This window comes from Pseudorca crassidens, chromosome 6 (assembly GCF_039906515.1).
Source record: "Pseudorca crassidens isolate mPseCra1 chromosome 6, mPseCra1.hap1, whole genome shotgun sequence".
Classification (NCBI taxonomy): domain Eukaryota; kingdom Metazoa; phylum Chordata; class Mammalia; order Artiodactyla; family Delphinidae; genus Pseudorca; species Pseudorca crassidens.
In genome coordinates, this window is record NC_090301.1 from 94,516,944 (window position 1) to 94,538,516 (window position 21,573).

The 21,573-nt window shown below is 49.0% G+C and overlaps 1 protein-coding gene across 4 annotated transcripts in view; it reads right to left on the minus strand.

Annotated features, from left to right (window-relative positions):
- Positions 1-21,573, minus strand: part of MGAT5 (alpha-1,6-mannosylglycoprotein 6-beta-N-acetylglucosaminyltransferase) — a 367,372-nt gene that overhangs the window by 6,475 nt on the left and 339,324 nt on the right. For all 4 annotated transcript variants that reach the window (XM_067742121.1, XM_067742120.1, XM_067742119.1 and 1 more), the window contains exons 16-17: positions 16,535-16,609; positions 5,932-6,089 (exon numbers count right to left, since the gene is read on the minus strand). In XM_067742121.1, coding sequence (XP_067598222.1) covers positions 5,932-6,089; positions 16,535-16,609 — 233 coding nt within the window. The remainder of the gene's footprint in view (positions 1-5,931; positions 6,090-16,534; positions 16,610-21,573) is intronic.

The following is a 21,573-nucleotide window of genomic DNA, read 5'->3' on the forward strand; positions in this document are numbered from 1 at the left end:
AGACTACACACTAAAGACTTAACAATGTTTACTTCTGAGGAGTGAGACTGGGGGAAAGATAGGCATTACTTACATGTTTTTTAAAAACTATATTTAATTTTCTCAATTAATGGCTTAAAGATACCCCTGTTACATGGCCTTAGTCCCCACTGGACAGCAGTCAGACCGTCTCCTGGGGAAGGTGCCGTCCTGGACCTGAGTCACTGGACCTTGGAGGACGGTGGCAACAGTAACACCCCCACCCCAGCCCTGTCCCCAGCTTGAGGTTTCTGGGTGCGCAGAGCAGGGACTGAATCATCCCAGGTCTGTGTTCTTGCCCCTGTGCCATAGTCTCCCAACAGGTGAATTTTCTGTGGGCTGGAGACCCCTGTGGCTTTGCTTTCTCAGCCTGGGACCACTGCCTGGGGGGTGGGGGGGGGCGAAGGAGAACCGGATGTTTCTGTTTCCAACAGTGTTGGCCTCATTTCAAAGAAGAGCCACGTAAGTTCTCCTCTTACCTGGGGTACCTGGGTCCTACCCACCTTGTCCCCTGTACCCCACATGGCTGGTGGGGACCAGTTCAGAGAAGGTGGTATAGGAGGGCCAGACAGATCTGGGTTTGAGTCCTGGCTTCATCTCTTATGAGCTGTGTGGCCCTGGACCAATGACTGAGCCTCTCTGTGGCTGTTTCTTCTGTGAAATGGGGAGAGAGAATCCTTACCTCACAGGGAAGGTCCAGGGATTAAATTAATGCTTATCGAGCAGCTGGCAGAGTCTAGCTCTGGGAAGTATTCAACACACGAGACCTATCATGATTCCCATCAACACCCTGCCCCGGCCGACGCGGGCTGGGCTATGCCACCTTCCTCCTTTGCCCAGCAGTGAGAACTTACACACGTGCCAACCATCTCTGTTTTGCTTTGTTCACGGAAGTCTTGATTCTTGCCGGTAGGGAGGGGACCTGGATGTGGAACCTGAGGTCTCCTGCTGCCTCTGGAAAGCCTCCAAGTGTCAGGGGAAGAGCACATGGCGCCCCCATTACTCCTGCGCCCTCTTTTTTCTTCCTCCCGCCAACTAACTGCCAGGGCCCACCTGCCCTCCTGGTGGTTCCCAGTGCATCTGCTGGGGCTTCTGGCGAGCTCTCTGAGGCTGCCTGCCTGGCTCCCGGTGCCCAGGAGGGCAGCACCGGCCCATCTTGCTGCTGCAGTCGCCAGGGAGCTCTGCGGCTTCTCTAAGTGGCCCAATACCCCTTGATGTTAGGTAAGCCAGCCGGGAGACGGAGGCACCCAGAGGGCATGGCGAGGGTGGGACGTGGAGGTCTTAAGGAAACCTGAGCCGAGACAGGGGCTACCAGCTCCCTCACAGGACACTCCTCCTGGCCAACACGAAAAAGGGTCTCCAGAGCTCCACTGTGCGTGAAAAGTTGCCATATGGAATGCGGCGCTGGGATCCAGATTCATGCTCATGCTATTTATTTATTTAGGCGAATTACAGCAGCTGCTGTGTCTTAACTCAAGCCATCTGCCTGGTACACTGCTCGTCAGGAGCGTGGAAATCTCCACAACTCATCTGAGACCCCGAGGCAAGGGGGAGAATTGCCAGGAGCCAGGAAGAAACCCTCCTCCCGCCTCTGGTCTCCTGGACTCAGACTCCAGGCCTGGCCTCCTGGGGTGCGAGCACATGCGCCCGTGACCACGAGGCTGCAACAGCAGCAGCCGGCCCAGGGCCGATGCCCAGAGATGACCACGAGGCACTCAAGCAGCAGGTGCTCCCCGGAGCCACAGGGGACCCGTCCCCAGGCAGCTCCCCAGCGGTTTAGCTGAGGGGCACCGGAGCCACCCGTGGGTGTGACCCAACCCCCTACCCCGGGGAGCTCTACCTTCTGTGAGCTGCAGGTCTCCGTCCCACAAGCCCCGGGCGGTCGGGAAGGCCCCTCCAGCATCCTTGCTGAGCTAGTGAGCCACAGTCCTCAGCTGTTGCCGAGGAGACCTTCCCAATGGCTGGAGCACATCGTCATGCTCTGCCGTGGTCCCTCGCCTCTTCAGGGCGTGCGTGTGGCTGTTTCTGCCTCTCTGTTCCTGGGATGTCTGTGTCGCACACACGCGCACACACACACACACTCCCCGCTCAGACCTGTGGCGCGCTGTGCTGTTTCCTTTCTGTGGGCCCCTGTGGTCCTCACCTCTCTCCAGCTGGCCTCAGTAGCTTCTCTCACAGGATGGGAGCTGGGGCTTCCGAGGCCCCTCAGCCCTTAGTGTAGAGTTTATAGCCCTTGAAGAAGAGAAGGGCAAAGCCCCCCTTCCCGTGGGGCTGCCTATTTCCTGAGAGGAGGGAAGCCGCCCACCCTTCCCCCGACGCAGCCCCACTCAGGATGAAGGGATGGAAGCAGGACCCACCGGCCGGTCTTACTCCTTCCCCCACCCCATCCTCCTTAGCCCCGCCTCGTATCCACCAAGTCTCCCCAAGCTCCCTCGTCACCACTCTGACTCAGGGCCACCTCCCTGCTCCGAAGGTGCCCACGAGCTCACAGTCCAGGCCTCATGGCTTAGAATTCCTGTTCTTCAAACCAACCAACCCACACTCAATAAATGAATCTTTTAGAAGGTACAACCTGTAAAGGTCGCAACATCACGAAGTAAGCCTGCCGCTAACGCACGTTCCCATTTCGGAAGCCGAGGTGCGCCCGCCCTGGGTCCCACCAGCCCGGACTCTGGCTCTGCCTGGGGCCTCTGTCCTCCGGCCACTCCGGCCCCGGTCCGGGTCAGGTTGGATGCCACCCGTATCACGCATGCTCCGTGCACAGGAGTTTGTGGTCGCCTCTCCATCACTCCCACCTCGCCCTGCCTGACTCCCCGATTCAAGACGACAGCACGGGACGCTCCAAAGGGCTCTACTTAAGTCACATCAGGTCACACTGCAGAGCGAGGACAGGCCGGGGACACCCGAAGACGGAGAGGAGCTTAAACTCAGAGCCAGGCCCCAAGTTGGAGAAGAAAGAGCAGCAGCTCGCTGCTAACAGGCCATGAACACGAATAAGCCAGGACTGCCTCACTGAAGAGGGTTTCAACAGACGCGCCAGAGAGCCGGGCTTTCACGACGTTATCGGTATTTACAAGTGCAGAGGCAAGGTATTCACCAGGGCTCCTGCGCACAGAAAATTAACTGCAGGAGGCTCTACTGCAAACTCAGCCTTCACGGCAGCCTCCTAGGAAGAAAACCCACGTATCTACAAGGGGATGGGGTGGGAGGGGCGTTTAGTAACCCCACGGCCGCCCCACAGCAAGGCCTTCTGCTCCCTGGGCTCAGCTTGGAAGACGGCGGCGGGCGGGGGTGGGGGTGGGCAGGGAGGTGGCAGGGCACTGGCGTTTCTGGTCTCAGCCTGGTGGCCTCGGGCCTGCCCCGCTGCCCAAGCTCTCTACAAGACAGGGCTTTTCTGCTCTGCCTGCAGCACCAGCTGCATCTTCTCTCATCATTACCCGGGCTGTCCCCATCTCACAGGTGAGGACATTGCTGGGGACAGAGGAAACTGGTTCCTTGGTTCCCTGTCCTGTGCCTCCGCGGGACCTAGCCCTTGGGTCTGCAGACGGGCGGGCTGTGGTGGGCCCCGTGCTCTCTGAGAGCGAGCCCCGGGAGCCCCGCCTGCGGCCTGGCCAGGAAGGCCGCCGCTGCTGAGGGTCCCGTCCGGGTTCCCTCCTCCAGCGCTGGGGCAGCGGCTGCACGTAGACAGTTCTGTGTAGACGCTCTGTAGTCTGCCCCCAGTGCATCCAGACTTCCGCTCAAACAGAGGGAGACACTCGGGGTTCTCAGAAAGCCACTTTGCTACGGGAGCCGTCTGCAAAAGGGGCGAGTGGCAAGCTCCCCCCGGACCTAGAATTTGGGATGCGTGCTCTGGAGATGGAAGCTTCTGGCACCATCAGGGCTTTCCACAGACGTCAGACCAGTGTTCCCTCCCACAAGGCTCCACGGGCTGCAGAGCAGGCCGCCGACCGACTCTGCTGGCCTGGCCTTTATTCTGATGGTGGAACCGAGGCCACCTCTGATCCGGGTCTTCACGTAAAAAGAACGAGAAAAAATAGCATCATCCACATCCCCACTCAGGAGAGCATCCCTGTAGGCGCGACGCTAGAGACCACGCGCTTTCTCTAAAAAGGGTTTTATACCACACTTGAAGGTAGTAAGACTTTCAGGCAGGATCAGGGCAGCTCAGACCACTAGGCATGGATGAGCACGGTGGCCAACCACGCTCTAGAAGGGTGTGAAGCCAGAATAGGGGCCGGCAAGCCGCGAGCCCTGAGTCCACTCTGTGCCTTATTATTATTACTATTATTATTTGGGGAGGGGGGTGCGTACGGCGTGCAGGATCTCAGTTCCCTGACCAGGGATCGAACCCGTGCCCCCTGCAGTGGAAGCGTGGAGTCCTAACTGTTGGACTTCCAGGGAAGTCCCCACTCTGTTCCTTAAACATCCTCTTCAAGACTGGGGCCCATATATACAATGGAATATTACTCAGCCATAAAAAGACATGAAATTGAGCTATTTGTAATGAGGTGGATGGACCTAGAGTCTGTCATACAGAGTGAAGTAAGTCAGAAAGAGAAAGACAAATACCGTATGCTAACACATATATATGGAATTTAAGGGAAAAAAATGTCATGAAGAACCTAGGGGTAAGACAGGAATAAAGACACAGACCTACTAGAGAAGGGACTTGAGGACCCGGGGAGGGGGAAGGGTGAGCTGTGACAGGGCGAGAGAGAGGCATGGACATATATACACTAACAAACGTAAGGTAGATAGCTAGTGGGAAGCAGCCGCATAGCACAGGGAGATCAGCTAGGTGCTTTGTGACCACCTAGAGGGGTGTGATAGGGAGGGCGGGAGGGAGGGAGACGGAAGAGGGAAGAGATATGGGGACATATGTATATGTATAACTGATTCACTCTGTTACAAAGCAGAAACTAACACATCATTGTAAGGCAATTATACTCCAATAAAGATGTAAAAAAAAAAAAGACTGGGGCAGAACCACAGCTGTGCGGAATATCTAGGGTTGGGATAGCAAATCCCTCAGGGGAAAACACCGCATTAAGAGTTCTTAAGGTTGGGAAGGGGTGACAGGTAATTAACCAGGTTGTGGCCCAGGGAGGGTGTGATAAATATCGAGGAACAGATTCAGCACTGACAGGGGGCATGAGTCAGAGGCCAGAAGAAACTTCACATGGAAACCTGGAAAGTGCAAACACCAAACTCAAAATGCCACTGCAAAGGGAAATGAATGGTGTGACTGCAAGTAACACAAGCAGCACGAGAAAAGAAATCCCAGCAATAGAGAAGGTCCTTCCTTGCTCACTCTGGCCTGTGATCCCACTGCTGCACCTGCACCCCTGCTCAGGGACCCGGCAAAGCCAGGCCTGCTCACGCCCTCAAAGGGGCTGGAATAAAGCACAAAAGGAGATGGGGCTGCAGGAGGGGAAGGTGGCAGGGAAATTTGCTGCGGGCAGTGCTGTGCTAGCTCCCTGCCCGTATTTTTCATTTCTTCCAGACTCCCTGACTCTGCGGACCTAGCTACAGCCAGGGGACCTCAGGGGCGGGTCCGTCCGTGCTTGTGGTTCTGTGCCCATCTCGGCTCCCATGGTTCTTGGGTACCAATTAGCAAACCGAACACCTCCTGCCATCTCCAAGCCCCGACTTCCCGTTATTTATGCAAACAAAACACCCCTATTCGAATTCTAAATATATCAGCAAGCCAGGTGACCTCATCTACTTAACAATAAAAGCGCTGGGTCAACTTTCTCTGGGTGGAGGGGGGCGGTGGGATCATGCTATAACCTTTTCCGCATCTTATTCCAACAGCCCACGAGCCTAGAAAGGAAAACCTCATCCCTCGCAACCCAGCTCTGACCCAGAGGCGAGCTGCAGGCTGAGCTGCCTCTCCCGCGCTCCAGCACTTACTTCAGCAAGTCCTTGTCCTTGTTGAGATGCTGGAAGAAGGAAGGCTCACAGATGAGCTGTTTCTCCTGACACACCTGCTTGCAGGACTGCCCGGGCTCAGCAAGCTTTACCTGCAGGGCACTCAGGGGCGGCCACATCACTTGCCCATGGCAGAAGTCCTGGAATGACAATGAAATCATCAGCCAAGGGACCAGGGATGCAAGTGGGGGGTCCCCAGTCTGCCAACGAGCCCCAACAAGGGGGCCGGGCACCTGGTCATGGGAGAGCAGTGAGGGGCAGGAGGCAGGACCAGACAGACGTGGGTTGGAACCCAGCTCAGCTAGAACACGGCCTTGGCCTTGGCTTTCGGTGCACAGCACTGTGTCTGCCAGTAACGGGGGCTATTCATTCGTACCGCCACCTACAATGATGCAATTGAGCTAAAGCCTCCACGCTTGAAAGCCCATCTCCAGATCCACCTTCACCAGCTGTTCTATTCCCTCCGCCCTAATTCCAAAGACATTTTCAGTGTCTACCTAATTTGGCGGTTACCTAATATGACACTGTTTTGTGAGTGCTGGTTTCAACTTTGGGAAGCAAAGGAGCACAGCAAGGAGTCTGCAGGCATCTGGGAGAGGTCTGCAGGCATCTGGGAGAGGACTATTGCGGGGTCGTGGTCTTGAGAGAGGCTCAGTGCTTGTTGGTTGGAAACAATTGTAACACACAAATTCAACGGCTAGAGAAACAGTCTGAGGATGTGTGATAGGAGGTCAAGTAAGCTGGTATCCCCTGCAGGGAGGGGCGCCCCGAGGCATGGAAGGTGGTGGCATGCTCAGGATGGGGCTGGGTGGTCATTCCTAGGATCTGGAGGGTGCGCAGGAAATTAACACATCCAAGGAAGTCACGGGCGGGGAAGACCAGGAAGTAACCTGTGCAGCATGGTGAACGGGCAGCCTAGTTATGAAGCTGAGTGTTGAGGAGAAAGACGCAGTGGGACCAGGGAACGGGCAGGTGCGGAGTGGGAACTCTCTCTGCCCTGGGACCCCAGCTTTCATCTCAGCTGTGCCTGGAGCGACCCTGAACAGGTACTGAGGGTGGAAACTCATGCACCACTGGCAACCAGAGCTTGCTCTGCTTGCACGATGTTGATGGAACCCTAGTAAAATTCTTCTGAATCTCCGGGGCCGCCCAACCTGCAGAAGATGATGTCAGGGCAGGAGCCCTTAAGAGCCACGTTTGTGTAACTTTTTGGGGGGCGGGCTAGCCCTCAGGGGTACCCAGTGGTTAGGGTTAGGATCCTGGGCTCTGAATTCCACTTGTAGGAATTCACCCCAGATGTATGGGACACAATTGGGCAAAGAAACCTACACAGGACACAGGAATCCCAGCAGTATTGTTAGAAGAGAAGCAGAAGACTTGAAACAACCTAAAAGCTGTATTTAAACAGGTAACTGTTTAGAAGTAGTGAAAATATGTCAGTGAGAATGTATACTGGGTGCAGCCACTATGAAAAACAGTATGGAGGTTACTCAAAAAACTAGAGTTGCCATACGATCCAGCTATCCCATTCCTGGGCATATATCTGGAGAAAACACTAATTCAAAAATATATATGCACCCCTGTGTTCACAGCAGCACTATTTACAATAGCCAAGACATGGAAGCAACCTACGTGTCCATCGACAGATGAATGGATAAAGAAATTGTGGTTGGACGATAGATAGGTAGATATGGATACAGATATAGGAATACTACTCAGCCACGAAAAAGAATGAAATAATGCCATTTGCAACAATATGGATGGACCTAGAGGTTATCATACTAAGGTGAAGTAAGTCAGACAAAGACAAATACCATATGATGTCATTTATATGTGGAATCTAAAATATGACACAAATGAACTTATCTATGAAACAGAAACAGACTCACAGAAATAGAGCAGACTGCTGGTCGCCAAGGGGGAGGTGGGCGGAAGAAGGAGGGATTGGGAGCTTGGGATTAGCAGATGCAGACTATCATATGTATGTATAACGGAATCACTTTGCTGTACACCAGAAACTAACACAACAATGTAAATCAACGAAGCTTCAATAAAATAAATTAAAAAAAAAAAAAAGAAATGGTGCCAAGAGCAGCAGGCCCTTCTTAAGGTTTGGTGAACCATCTGGAAAGCCTGAAGGTGATAAAATTGAACAGATGGAGGCCTGAAGGTGTCCTTAGTCGCTATGACACCAGGTAAGGCAGGAGGGAGTGGGGATCTCAGTTATGATTCTGGCCCCCAGCTAGGAGACTTCATAGCTGCCCCTCAAGCTCTCTCTGCCCACTTTCACATCTAAAAATGAAGAAAATATCACTTGTCCTTACATAACTCCTGTCAGATTAAAAAAAAGACGTGACTCTTAAGAAGGTACCTACAGATGTTAAAGATAACATTCCAAGGAAGACCCTTATTTGCTGCCAGGGTCCAGAGCGAGAAGTTGAGTTGCCTGGATTATATATGACAATCGCCCACAAGGGGCATCCCTTTGCCCAGCTGCTTGGAGGGCACAACTGACGCAGCAGCCCGTCATAAGCCTCTTCTCACCCCCAGGTGCCAGCCCCACTGGGTGCTCGCAGAAAGCTGGAGGTCCTCTGTTTCATTCAGCCTCAGCACCAGCTATCAGGGCAATGCCGACACGCCTTGTCTCCCTGTTTGCTCACTCACTTGTTCATTTGTTCATTCAATAAAATACTTGCTAAGATGCAGAAAAGCCTAAGGGTTTGGGGCTCGAACTGCTGGGGTTTGAATCTCAGCCTCTCCATCTAGCAGCTGAATGCTCTTGGCTAGCTCTGTAATTTTTCTTTGCCTCAGTTTCCTCAACTGTAAAATGAAGAATACATCAACGGCCACCTCCTAGAGTTGTCGAGGGGATTAAGTCAATTATAATGTGTAAAGTGCTCAGAAAAGTGCCTGATAAATATAACACCATGGGTTGGCTCTTCTAGGCCTTGGGGGTGACTTGGTGGAAAAAAAAAAAAGGAACCAAAAACACCTGCCTTTATAGAGCTTATTTTCAGTGAGGGAGACAGAGAAACAACAGAAATCAATTATATGTAATATATTAAAGGTGATAATTGCTCTAAATAAGAATGAAGTGAGGAAAAGGAATCGGGACTGTTGGGGAAGAGGGTATTCAGGTAAGTCATCATTGAGAAGGTGACATTCAAGAAAAGACCCGAGGAAGTAAAGGCGTGAGCCATGCAAGTGTGTGTGAAGGACATGATAGGCAGAGGCAAAGCAAGATCGGAGGCTCTGACAGCGAAGCTTCTAGCAGGTTCCAGGAGGAGCAGGGAGTTGCACACAGCTTGAGCAGTGTGTGCACGCTGGGGCCGGAGATGGGAGGAGATGGGGTCTGGGAGGTCCCGGGGGTTAGAGTACCCAGAGCTTTGGGGGCCCATGCAAAGCCTTGGCTTTTCCTTGGAGTGAGACAGAAGCTACTGGAGAGTTCGGGGCAGAGGAGTGACTGAGCTGATAACGGAAGGCAGGAGAAGAAGCAGGAGCAGAGAGACGGGAAGCCACGCAACAGTGTGGGAGAGAGAGAACGGCCTCAGGCCAGACCCACATCTTTGTCCAATAAACCTCCATGAAATGCTCATGTCATAGGGTGGCTTTGAAGGTTTTCTCATGCATCCATTCAAAACTTGACAAATGATCATTAAAGCCTATGCTGGGTGCTGGAAATAAGAATGTGGATGAGACAGAGTCTCCGGGTTCAAAGACTCCATCTAGTAAGAGAGGCTGGCATTTAAAAAATGACAGAACAGTACAAAACAGATGTCCAAACAGGATGTAAAGGCCACTGAGAAGAGAGAGAGAATTATTAACTCTGGGGAAGGGAAGGAGGGTAGGGGTAGCAATCAGAGAAGGCTTCCAGGAAATAGGGACTTCTGGGCTGGGTTTTGTAGGCTAAATAGGAGTTAGTGGCTTATCATAAACATGGTGCTTTGCAGATAACTGGTGCTCAATAAAGAGCTAACTGCACTGAAGGGTTCTGGCATCGTGGGGCTTTGACAGTAGAAGTAGAAAAGAATAATATTCTAACCCAGAAGCTTTATACAACCAGAGGAGACATAAAGAGTAATTTCCAATCTGGTTAACAAGCCCACTTAGAAACAGAACATCTGCATCCCTCTCTAATAATTATTTCAACCAGTCACCAAATTTCCCTAAATTTGCTTGACTATGAAATTCTCCTAGAGTAACTATAATAAGAAAGGTTTATTAATCAACAAATTTATGAGAAAAAGTAATGTTCGGAACCAATGAACACAATGAACTGTGAAAAAGAAGTAAGGATGCTGCCTTTATAACAAAGGCTAAGTAGCAGCATGGAGAAAACGTTATTTATCAACTACCAAAAGAGCTGGAGAAGACTGGGTAGGGGGAAGAGGGAGGCGACTCTCTAGGAGGGAAGCACCAGGTGGACGGGCTGGCTTGTCCCTCCCTCTCCGTGGCATGTGGTGGGATCTTTTCCACAAACCCCCCACCCCCAGAGTGGAGGTCTGCCCAAACCTTTGAGTTACTACGTCCATGACATATCAGGTGCAAGTAGATTTCTGCGGAAACGCACATTGTCTGGAACCAAGAAGACAGGTTCAGATACAGATCTGGGGGCAGGATCTAAAGGAAGTAAGGTCAGGAATTTGCAAAAAAAAAGAAAGAAAAGGGGGTGGTGGTGTAGGTTCAAGGCCATGAAACTGGGGTTTGGGCCAAGTTCAGCCAGCTATCTTATAGCTGGGAAATCCAGGGCCAAGCACAGAAAAAGTGTCCAATACATTGTGACCGGATTAAACACATTTCGGGTGCCTGCCGGCGCCTGCCCTTCTCAGCCTGTGCTGTCCTCAAAAGGAGTGAACTCTGTCCACGGGTGGCCCCTGGGGCTGATCCCCAGCAGTGGGTGCGAATTTACATTTCCACAAGGGCAACAGAGGAGGTGGCTGTGAAGCTGAGCTGTGGTGACTCATCTCTGTGATGATCTTTACACTGCAAATCAACGAACCAACCAGCTCACCCGGAAAGAGTCAGACATAAACCTCCCACATTTCAAATTCTTCTATGACTAGGAGTCTATCGGGAGAAACAAAAAAGACGTCCACACGCATGCGAATGTTCAAGATAACACTCCACTTTTCACGACAGCTAAAAGGACGAAACGACCCAACTGGAGAATGGATAAACAAACTGTGGTCTATCCATACAGTGGAATATTATTCAGCAGTGAAAAAAGAATGAAGTACCAACACATGCTACAACATGCGTGAACCTCACAAACATTAAGATGAGAAATCTCCGGGAAAGGAGAATCTACAAAGACAGAACACAGGTCAGTGTTTTCCTGGGGCTGGGGGAACAAGCCAAGACTGACTGCAAATAGGCACAAAAGAGCCTTTTAGGGTGATGGAAATGTTATAAAACTAGATTGTGGTGGTAACTGCCCAAGTCTATCAATTTACTAAAAAAAAAAAAAAAAAAAAAAAAAATCCCTGAACTGTACCCTTACCTGGAGTGAATTTTAGGGTCTGTAAATTACACCTGAATGAAGCTGTTTAAAAAACTACACCTCGATTGGTTTCTGGGCTCCTGCAGCAGCAAGTAGTTAAGGCTTTCAGAGGACCTACTGTGTGCCAAGCACTGTTCTTTGTCTTGAACATGTATTCATCTACTGATTCCTCCACCAGCCCTATGGGGTAGGTAGTAGTATCCCCATTGCACAGAAGAGGAAACAGCACGGAGAGATTAGAAACTTGACGGAGGTCACCGAGACAGTGGGGGCAGAGCCAGGATGTGAACCTGGCTGTCACAATGCAGGGCCCAGCGATGAAATCATTACCCACCCAGTCCCTCTGGGTTCAGGAATGGCTGGGCAAAGAGCAACCACTGATTTTTCAAAAGAGGAAACATTCCTAGGTGACTGCCAACTTTCTCCCTGTTTCTACGCCTTTTCCTCTTCCCCTGCAAGCTGGCAACTCCACCATTCCCCCTACCCTGCCAATCAGCTTCACTGCCAGGCTCGAACATGCCCCATGGAGTTCGGGATGGGCCCCGATGAGCCGGATTTCCCAGGAGCTGAAGCTGATTCCACTGAGGCTCTTGGAGCTAACGCTTTTCTCCCCTCCGTATCTCCAGAGTGCTTTTCACATAAATGACACAGCTCCTTGCAAAATGATATGAGCACAGTCGTCTTGTAGAGTATTTGCAGGGTCTTTACAGAAAGTAGAAAATAGGGCTGAAGAGCATGTGCATGGTTTTCAGAAATCAATCTCAACATCGCCAAGAACTTGCTCTACTCTCCAGCCTGAGGCAAATACCTAAGTCTTTCCCAAGAAATGCACAAGGAGAACCTTAACAGGCCTGGACACACCCAGGTTAGGGAAGAAGAGTGCTCCTGATCTTAGATTACAAGGATTTTTCTTCTTGGCACACACTCCTGCTGCTGGAGCAAGTGCCTCTTTTGGAGAGCTGATATAAAACAGCATGCAAGGCTTCCCTGGTGGAGCAGTGGTTAAGAATCCACCTGCCAATGCAGGGGACACGGGTTCGAGCCCTGGTCCAGGAAGATCCCACATGCTGCGGAGCAACTAAGCCCGTGCGCCACAACTACTGAGCCCACGTGACACAACTACTGAAGCCTGCGTGCCTAGAGCCTGTGCTCTGCAACAAGAGAAACCACTGCAGTGAAAAGCCCGTGCACCACAACGAAGAGTAGCCCCTGCTCGCCGCAACTAGAGAAAGCCCGTGCACAGCAACGAAGCCCCAGTGCAGCCATAAATAAAGAAATACATTTATTACAAAAATAAATAAAGAGTGTGCAATCCAAATCAACATTTTTAGTACAGTAAAGGGAGAGAGGGCATTAAGCGAAGAAGCAAGTGGCTTTCCTAAAGCCAGGATTTGTTCCCATTGGTGCTGCCTAGGCTGGTAGGGTAGGTCAAGCTGCTATCGACCACTCTGTACAGAGTATATGTTGAAACCTGGGGCTTTTCTCAATTGCTGTCAATTGGCTTCCTCTGGCTCCTGTTGCCTGGGGTGAGTATGATGGACAACCTTGAAAGGGTTCTGGGATAAAAGCTTCCTTATTCCCCTAGCAGATCGCATGGAGGACTCTGAAGGCAGAGATCAGCCTAATTAGGGCTGCGATGCTCCTACAGTTTAAGAGATGGGAAGCTTATGCTCCCACCACCCCTTCGGAGCTTGAGGCTTTCCTGTTCATACCAGGAACACCGCTCTGCTCTCTCCTCTCACTGCTCTTTGAAGATATTCTTTTGGCTGCAAAAATAATGAACACCCCAAGCTCTAAAACACTAGAGCCTGGGGCTAATCGTTAGAGGCAGAAGACCCAATCTGTGAACCAGTGGGGTCTTGGCTTCCTAATTTCCCTCTGGTTTGGGGGAACATTATGGCTCTGACAAAACCCTCCCCAGAGGCCTGGGATAAACTCAAAATAGGCCCCTTTATTGCTCATTTAGCAGCACTGAGAGAATGTTGAGTAAGAAATGCCCCAAACACAAGATTCCTAGAATGACTTTTCTAAAGCACCAATCTGAGAGCATCACTGCCCTATTCCTGGGTTAAAACCTTTCTTTAGCTTCTTGTCCCAGAAACAAATTCTGAATTCTTCAGCTGAGCCTCAGCATCTTTTCATGATGTGTCTCCTCCTCCAACCTCTTCTCTCACATCATCTCTCTCTTCAGTCACAGCCAAGCTTCCAATAATTCACCACCATTTCTCTTTTTCACCCCCAGGCCTTTGCATCGCGACCTCTCTGTACCACGACTTTGCCTTTAGGACTCATCTCCCGCAGCGTGCTTCCCCGGTGGCGCAGTGGTTGAGAGTCCACCTGCCGATGCAGGGGACACGGGTTCGTACCCCGGTCCGGGAAGATCCCACATGCCGCAGAGCGGCTGGGCCCGTGAGCCATGGCCGCTGAGCCTGCACGTCCGGAGCCTGTGCTCCGCAACGGGAGAGGCCACAACAGTGAGAGGCCTGCGTACGGCAAAAAAAAAAAAAAGATGCTCTCCAAATCATAAGGGCCAAGATGAGGCTCCTGGTTCTTGGCACATAGGGAAAACAAGCACACACACTCACTCCCCTTCTCATTCATTTATTCATGTCTTCGGCTTTTGTGCACCTACTCTGTGCCAGGCAGAGGGCTAGGCACTTGGATGTCAAGGGGAACAAGCTAGGTGTGGCCCTGAATCCCAGAGTATTTGACAAGGTCTATTTGGGGAACGGGATCTTCCTGTTTGAAAGGAAACCTAGTAATAGATTCACAGAGAACAGGCCACATGAGAACTTCTAAGGACTGGCTGGGACTCAAGAATCTTAGGGAAGAAAGAAAGACAGTCTTCAAATAAATGTGATAAAGAGTCTTTTCAAGTATCATATGACAGCACTTCCATGTGGAGTCTAAAAAAATGATACAGATGAACTTATTTACAAAACAGAAACAGACTCACAGACATAGGAAACAAACTTACGGTTACCAAAGGGGAAGGGGTGGCGAAGGGATAAGTTAGGAGTTTGGGATTAACATACACACACTACTATATATAAAATAGATAATCAACAAGGACCTCCTGTATAGCACAGGGAACTCTACTCAATATTCTATAATAACCTACATGGGAAAAGAATCTGAAAAAGAATGGATATATGTACATGTAAAACGAAATCATTCTGCTGTACACCTGATTGATTTAGGTTGTACACAACATTCTAAATCAACTAGACTCTAATATAAAGTTTAAAAAGCCTTTTTACACCTGGTGGTGAGTAACCATTTTCCCTGAGAGGAAGCAGAGACAGGAAAGGCAGAAGTTGGTTCCGTACGCAGCTGCAGGGATCCTAGTAGGATCCTGGACTCCTTGGAGGGTAGTTAAAGCTGTGATGTGTTAAATCTCACTGTCAGAGGCCACGGCCGCCCTGTCTGCACCTTCAGGAAGGGCCAGCAGCTCCTTGAGATCAAAGAAGATGGGAAGTATAGCTCTGGGACAGGTGCCAGCACCCGGGCCCACAGCAATGCTGCTGGTGCAGGCCTGGGCTCAGACCAAACCAGCGTCAAACCCTGATTCCAAGACTAAGCCCTGCGACTAAGACTCTCTGTTCCCATTATCCAGAGAACGGGGTGATGACTGCCACCTCCCAGGATTACTGTGAGGGTAAATGAGATGATGCATTGGGACGTGTTGGCATAAAGTCTGGACGTAAAGGGCTGCTCAAGTTAGGATGATGATACTGTCATTCTTAAGTTGGGTGTCATGTGAAGAGTGACTGAGATAGTGATTCAAATGCTCAGCTCTTGTGGTAAAGTCTAACACTGTAGAATATATTATGTTATATAATAATACACAAGAATATAATACACTAATGTATAATATAGTAACATCACTAGTGTGTCTTTACTGAGCAGTATGTGTTAGCCCTGTTCTGAGCACTTCACATGTACTAGGCTCATTTAATCCTCCCGTCAGCCCCACGAGGTTCTATTTTTATCCTCAGTTTGCAGGGGAGGAAACTAACACATCCCAGTCATACAACCAGACAGTCTTGGCGGAGGGGCTGGAACCCAGGCGGCTGGCTGCACTGCACTCCCTTCTTGCCACTCACAAAAATTCAGAACATCAAACCTGGCACCCTGAAGCCTCTGCCTCTGGCTCGGCCCGTCCAGCGGCTGCACTCAGGGTCGTCTGCTGCTCACCACGGTCTGTGGCCTCAAATCTGTCCTTTGAAACCTGCCTTGGCCTGCAGTCTGCAACTACTTCCACTTTCAACATGCCATTTCTACTTTCAGCCTTCAGAGTCCTCACCCCCTATTGTGTCAAGATCTCATGACTGCCCCAAGACACTCTGCTTTGTCTTTTAAGAGGAGCCCCTTATTTCTGACATCTGGTCAAGGAGTTCATATTCCCCTACCCACGGGGGTGCTCAGTCTGCCTATTTCTGGCTCTGTGTTGCTTTTGAAGCCTACGGAATGAAAATGTTTGAAAACGACAGCAATGACACTTTTGGCCTTTACTTCTACGAGCACAAGACATAGTTTCCCAACTCTGTTCGGGGTGGTGGGACCCTTGGAACCCTCCGCTGCTTTGGAAGTGAACTTCTGCTTTTATCTGTTTTATATACTTGGATTTCACGTGAAGTTTCATTTGAAAACGGGTCCTATTTTTAAAAACGTTTGAAAATCACTGAAGAGTCCGAACATATTTGCAATTACCAAAGAGATATTGAGCCATCTCTCTGTTCCCTCCCGACCCAAATCCTTGTAAGGCCCCTAGAACCCAGGCAGGGCACAGGTCTGATGGGGAAGGACGTTTTCATCTTAACCATCCAGTCTCTCCCTTAAGTTTCCATTTGACCTTCCACCATCATAAAGAACATTTTTACCCTAAGGACAGACTGACTCCTTGGAGTGACCTTGACAGTGCATAATTTAGAATTTCAAGAAGCCATTCTCTAGCCTGTAGAGTCCTCCAAATCAGGAAAATAAGCACAGAAACATGGTAAACTCTTAACTGTTCATGAGAGTCCTCTGGGGTAGCAGGAGGTAGGACACAGCAAGGACAGATGGACTTCTGAAGAGCCTTACCTGTTTCTCGATGAAAGCGTTGATTCTCTGTAGCATCCCCTCGCACGTGAATTCATACGGCATGTACGGCTCAATCTGCAGAAACAGAACACGGTATCATGAAAGAGGAAGACACAGGACATGCAACACTTACCCAGTTCTCCATTGATTCACTCACACTCAGGTGCCAACACCTGCAGGGATCCTTGTAAGGGGCTAAGACTATGAACTTGGAAGTCAGCAGACCTGGCTTCACAACCTCATTCTGCTCCTTATCAGCTGTGGGACCCTGAGCAAATTATCTACCACCTCTGAGCCTCAGATCCTTCATGGGTAAAATGGTGATAAGAAAAACCCATTTCTTGGAACGTGTGGTAAAGGTGACGGGGGGGAAAAAAGCGCTTAGTTCAGTGTCTAACACAGAGTAGGCACTCAACAAAAGGTGGAGAGTGTCACTTGTTAGAAGGTAAGCTCCATGGGGCAGGGTCCATGGCTGCTGGGTCATCTACATCCCGGTGCTGAGTGGGGCGGCACACGTTGGAACCAGCAAACATCTGGTGAATGAATGCATGCTCCCTGCCCTGAGAAAGGCGCATGATGAGTGGTTTAAGGACCGTGACAGTGACAAAAGCTTTGTTTTGCATTAGTAGGTGAGCACGTTCCCAAAAGAACTCATGGTGCAAAAACAGAGTGATGAAGTGTCCCAGAGAGTTCAGCTAGAGGGTCCCAGGAAGCTAGAGGGTCAAAGCCAACGCCTGCTCATGCTGGGCTTTTAAGGTCAGCTATGACTCCAGCAAGCCAAGACTGAGGAGGGCAAAGATGCAGAAGACGTTCCAGGGGGGAGCATTAGTGGGAGATTAGACATGAAAGAAGGACAGCAGGAGGACAGAACTAGGATCATGGAAACTGGTGAGACAGGCTAGTAAGAGGTTCACTGGATTTCCACACAAGACTTGTGGTTTCTACTCTAAGGAGCCTAGCCTTTACTTGAGGGTAGCAAGCAACGTAGAAGGTGCTTCACTGGGGTAGGGGAGGCAATCTGATCAATACTGTGACACCTGACGGAAGGGGAAGAAATGCAGGTTGGAGCTCTGCAGTGCCTGTGCCGACACTATGACGCCTGCGTCTTCAGGAGCAGCCGGCTGGCATTATTAATCTGAAATGGAAATTTCACTTGGGAGAATATGGCCAGCAATCCAGTTTGTTACAGCTTCAGAAAGCCCAGTAGCACTTATCAGCACATTCACCACCTCCCTCTTAAGTCTACACTCGCCTATCTCAAATCTACAGGGTGGAGACCTGGACAAAACATCTGTGAGTTGAGGCCTGCTGAAAATGGGACAATTGACGGAGAAGACACCCTTCTGGGGGCAGCCAAGTAGCTGTCCTCAAGGCAGCTTCTCCCGTTTTCCGTGTATGTTGATTCACACATTACATTTGAAATCTTCTTCAACCATGATTAGTAATTTCATAACATGTCTTTGAATGCACAATTAGATGACACATCACACAGGCTGTAACTCAGCCATCCCTGCCCACATCCATCCAGAGAGAGCCGTAAGAGGCTGAGCCATAAGTGCTGTAATATCAGGGTAGGACTATTCTGCATGAGCTGAGGTCCTTTTGTTCCTAGATCATTTATCTCAGAAGAGCTCAAAATGCTTTAACTGACTTAACATCTTTCAAGCTTGCATCTTCTCATCTCAAGCTTTTGCACTTGCTGTGCCTTCTCTAACCCAACCACAGTCCTTTCCACCAAATGTAGACTTTTTCTTTTAAAGAATATTTATTTAATCACCTTGTGAGTGATTCCAGAAGCTTTCTCCAACTGTCTAGAGATATGCCTCTTCCCATGTTTGTGGAAAAAGATATGAACGAATAAGAACAACAAAAAATGTACAATAGAGGACTTCCATATTGGGCTCATTTGGGGATAAGTAGGATTTCTAGAGTGAGGTAAATAAACATCGGTGGGCCATCTGTCATGCGACCGACAGATCCAGTTATATGGTGGGAAGCATACTGAATACTCAAGGGTCATTCCTACAACATATTCTAAAGGGTATCCATTAGAAATGAAAGTGCATTCATTCAAAGGGCTTATGCAATAAACACAGAAAAAGGGCTCTTCCTGTGTCCTACTAACCAAAGCCAGTTTAACCAAAGGGGATGTGACTCATTAACTGCTTTGTGGCCAGTTCACTGTTTTAAAAGATAAGAAGCTAATTTTCCTATAAAGGAAAAGCAAAAAAAAAAAAAAAGAAAGAAAGAACTTGTATTCTTAAGCCACCTCTGCCATGAGTTCCACTAGCCCTGCTGTGTACAGAAGCAGGGCCCTCTGTGTGGGAAAGCTCCCCAGAGCCCTGGCTTTAGGAATACTGAGCACTGGCTAGCCTCTGATGTTGGATCTGCTGCACAGATTGTGTGTGTGTGTGTGTGTGTGTGTGTGTGTGTGTGTGTGTGTGTGTGTGTGTGTGTGTGTGTGACAGTTTTCTGTAGAACTTCAGGAACAAGTCAAGGTCTTTTGGGGGATGAATGGAAGGGAATGTTGAAACCACACCAGTCACTGAGAATCCCAAGTGGGGTCAGTTATGGAGAAGCAGGGGGGAATGTGCTTGGTCATCTTGCTGGTGGACAAAGGACTGTTACTCATATGGCCATAGGAAGGATGCCTGCAGGCTGCACCATGCAGTCCCTGCTGGCCTTGGAAACGTTCCCTACCCCCCATCTTTTCCTCCGTTTTCTCCTCTTCACCTCCCTTCCAGTGGGATTTCCTGTCTCTAGTATTACTCAGCGTTCTAAGTCAGAGTACGACTTCTACAGGGAACTGCTCTCTGATACCAGTTAACCTCTGCATGGTCCCACCTGACAGGTGGCTTGGCATCTTTCAATGACAGATGGTCTTAGAAGGTACCAGAAGTTCAGGGGTTGAGTCTTATCTCCTCTATCTACTAAGCAGAGAATTTTAAGTCAGACGTTTCCTGGAATTTCTCTTGATGATTTCAAATGTAAAATAGGTCATGTCATTCCCCTGCTCAAAACTACCCATCATACTCAGAATAAAATCCAGAATCCCTCTTGTGGTCTATTTGGAGGCCCTACACACTCTGGCTCCTGCAGACCCTTTTATGGTCTCCATTATTTCTGATGGGAAGTTGGTGGTCTTTCATGCTGTTATTCCCCTGAATGTAATAAAATTTTCTCTGGCTGCTTTCAAGATTATTTTCCTCATCTTTCGTTTTTGGCAGTTCAGCTATGATGTATCTAAGTGTGTTTTTCTCCATATTTATCCTGCTTGGCCTTCACTGAGCTCCCACAATCTGCAGGTTAATGTTATTCATTAATTTTAGAAAATTCTTAGCCATTATCTTTTCACAAATATTTCTTCCAGCCATTCTCTCCTCTGAGGTTCTAATTACACATAAATTAGGCTGCTTGAATATTGTTCCAGAGATCTCATATGCTCTTTTTTATCTTGTTCTTTTTCCTCTGATTTCAATAATTTCTATTGATAAGTCTTTAAAGTTCACTGATTATTTTCGTCTGCTGTGTATAATCTGCTGATCAGCCCACTGAAAGAGTTAATTTCTGATACTGTACTTCTCAGTTCTAGCATTTTTTCATTTGGCTTTTAAAAAAGTTCCCATCTCTCTGCTGAAATCCCTCATCTATTCACATATGTTGTCTATCTTTTTCATCAAAGCTTTTTTTTAAAAAAATTAATTAATTAATTTGGCTGCATGGGGTCGTAGTTGTGGCAGACAGGTTCCTAAGTTGCAGCTCGTGGGCTCCTTAGTTGCAGCACATGGGCTCCTTAGTTGCGGCATGCACGTGGGATCTAGTTCCCTGACCAGGGAATCGAACCCAGGTCCCCTGTATTGGGAGCACAGAGTCTTAGCCACTGGACCACCAGGGAAGTCCCCAACAAACCTTTTAATACATTTATCTCAGCATTTAAAATTTGCTGTATGGTAATCCCAACATCTGAGCCATCTCTGGTTTTATTGATGGTGTCCTCTCTTAATGATGGGTCATGTTTTCTTGCTTTTTTGAGTGTCATGTAATTTAAAATCTTGTAATTAAATATGAGAAAGCTTGGCACCAAATTTCTGACCCATTTATAACAAGCATAAGGATTATAATGTTAATAGTCTTTGTATTAATCTCATTCCTTACTTTCTCTCTCACTCTCGTCTTCCCTTTACTTCATTTAATGATGTTTTTCTTTTTAAATTTTTTCTTAATAAACTAGTCAAAAATACTAGTTTCAATCCAGGTTCTACTACTTACTAGTTGTGCGATTTTATGTAAATTACTTAATTTTCTTTAAACCTTAATTTTCTTATCTGCAGAAGGATTAAATGAGACAAGGCTCATAAAGATGTACAGAGAGAGGGCTCCCCTGGTGGCGCAGTGGTTGAGAGTCCGCCTGCCGATGCAGCGGACACGCGTTCGTGCCCCGGTCCGGGAAGATCCCACATGCCGCAGAGCGGCTGGGCCCGTGAGCCATGGCCGCTGAGCCTGCGCATCCGGAGCCTGTGCTCCGCAATGGGAGAGGCCACAACAGTGAGAGGCCCACGTACCGTCTGGAGGTATAAAAAGAGCTTCTCCCTACATATGACCTACTATTATAATTACTTTTTATGCCCCCTTAAGTGGCCTTAAATGGTTTTAGGGAAAGGGTTGGTCAGGGTTTTAAAAAGAGGAGCAGTAGATGTTCCATGAAGTGAACAGAGCCTCATGTAGAAGTGGATAGAACTCAGCACCCACTTAGCGCTTTACATGTCAGGCATTCCCACGAGATTTTTGTTTGACAAAAGGGATCTATTATCTAAAAAGTTTTGGACTCTGTGATCCAAGATTTTCTGCCTCTACATTAGCTTTCAAATTACTCCTCTTCAAAAGAATGCACACTTAACTAAGTGTTGTGGGTTGAACTCTGTCCCCCACCCCCAAAAGATATGTTGAAGTCCTAACACCCAGTACCTGTGAATGGGATCCTATTTGGAAATAAGGTCTTTGCAGATGGAATCAAGATAAGAAGAGGTCATAGTGATTTA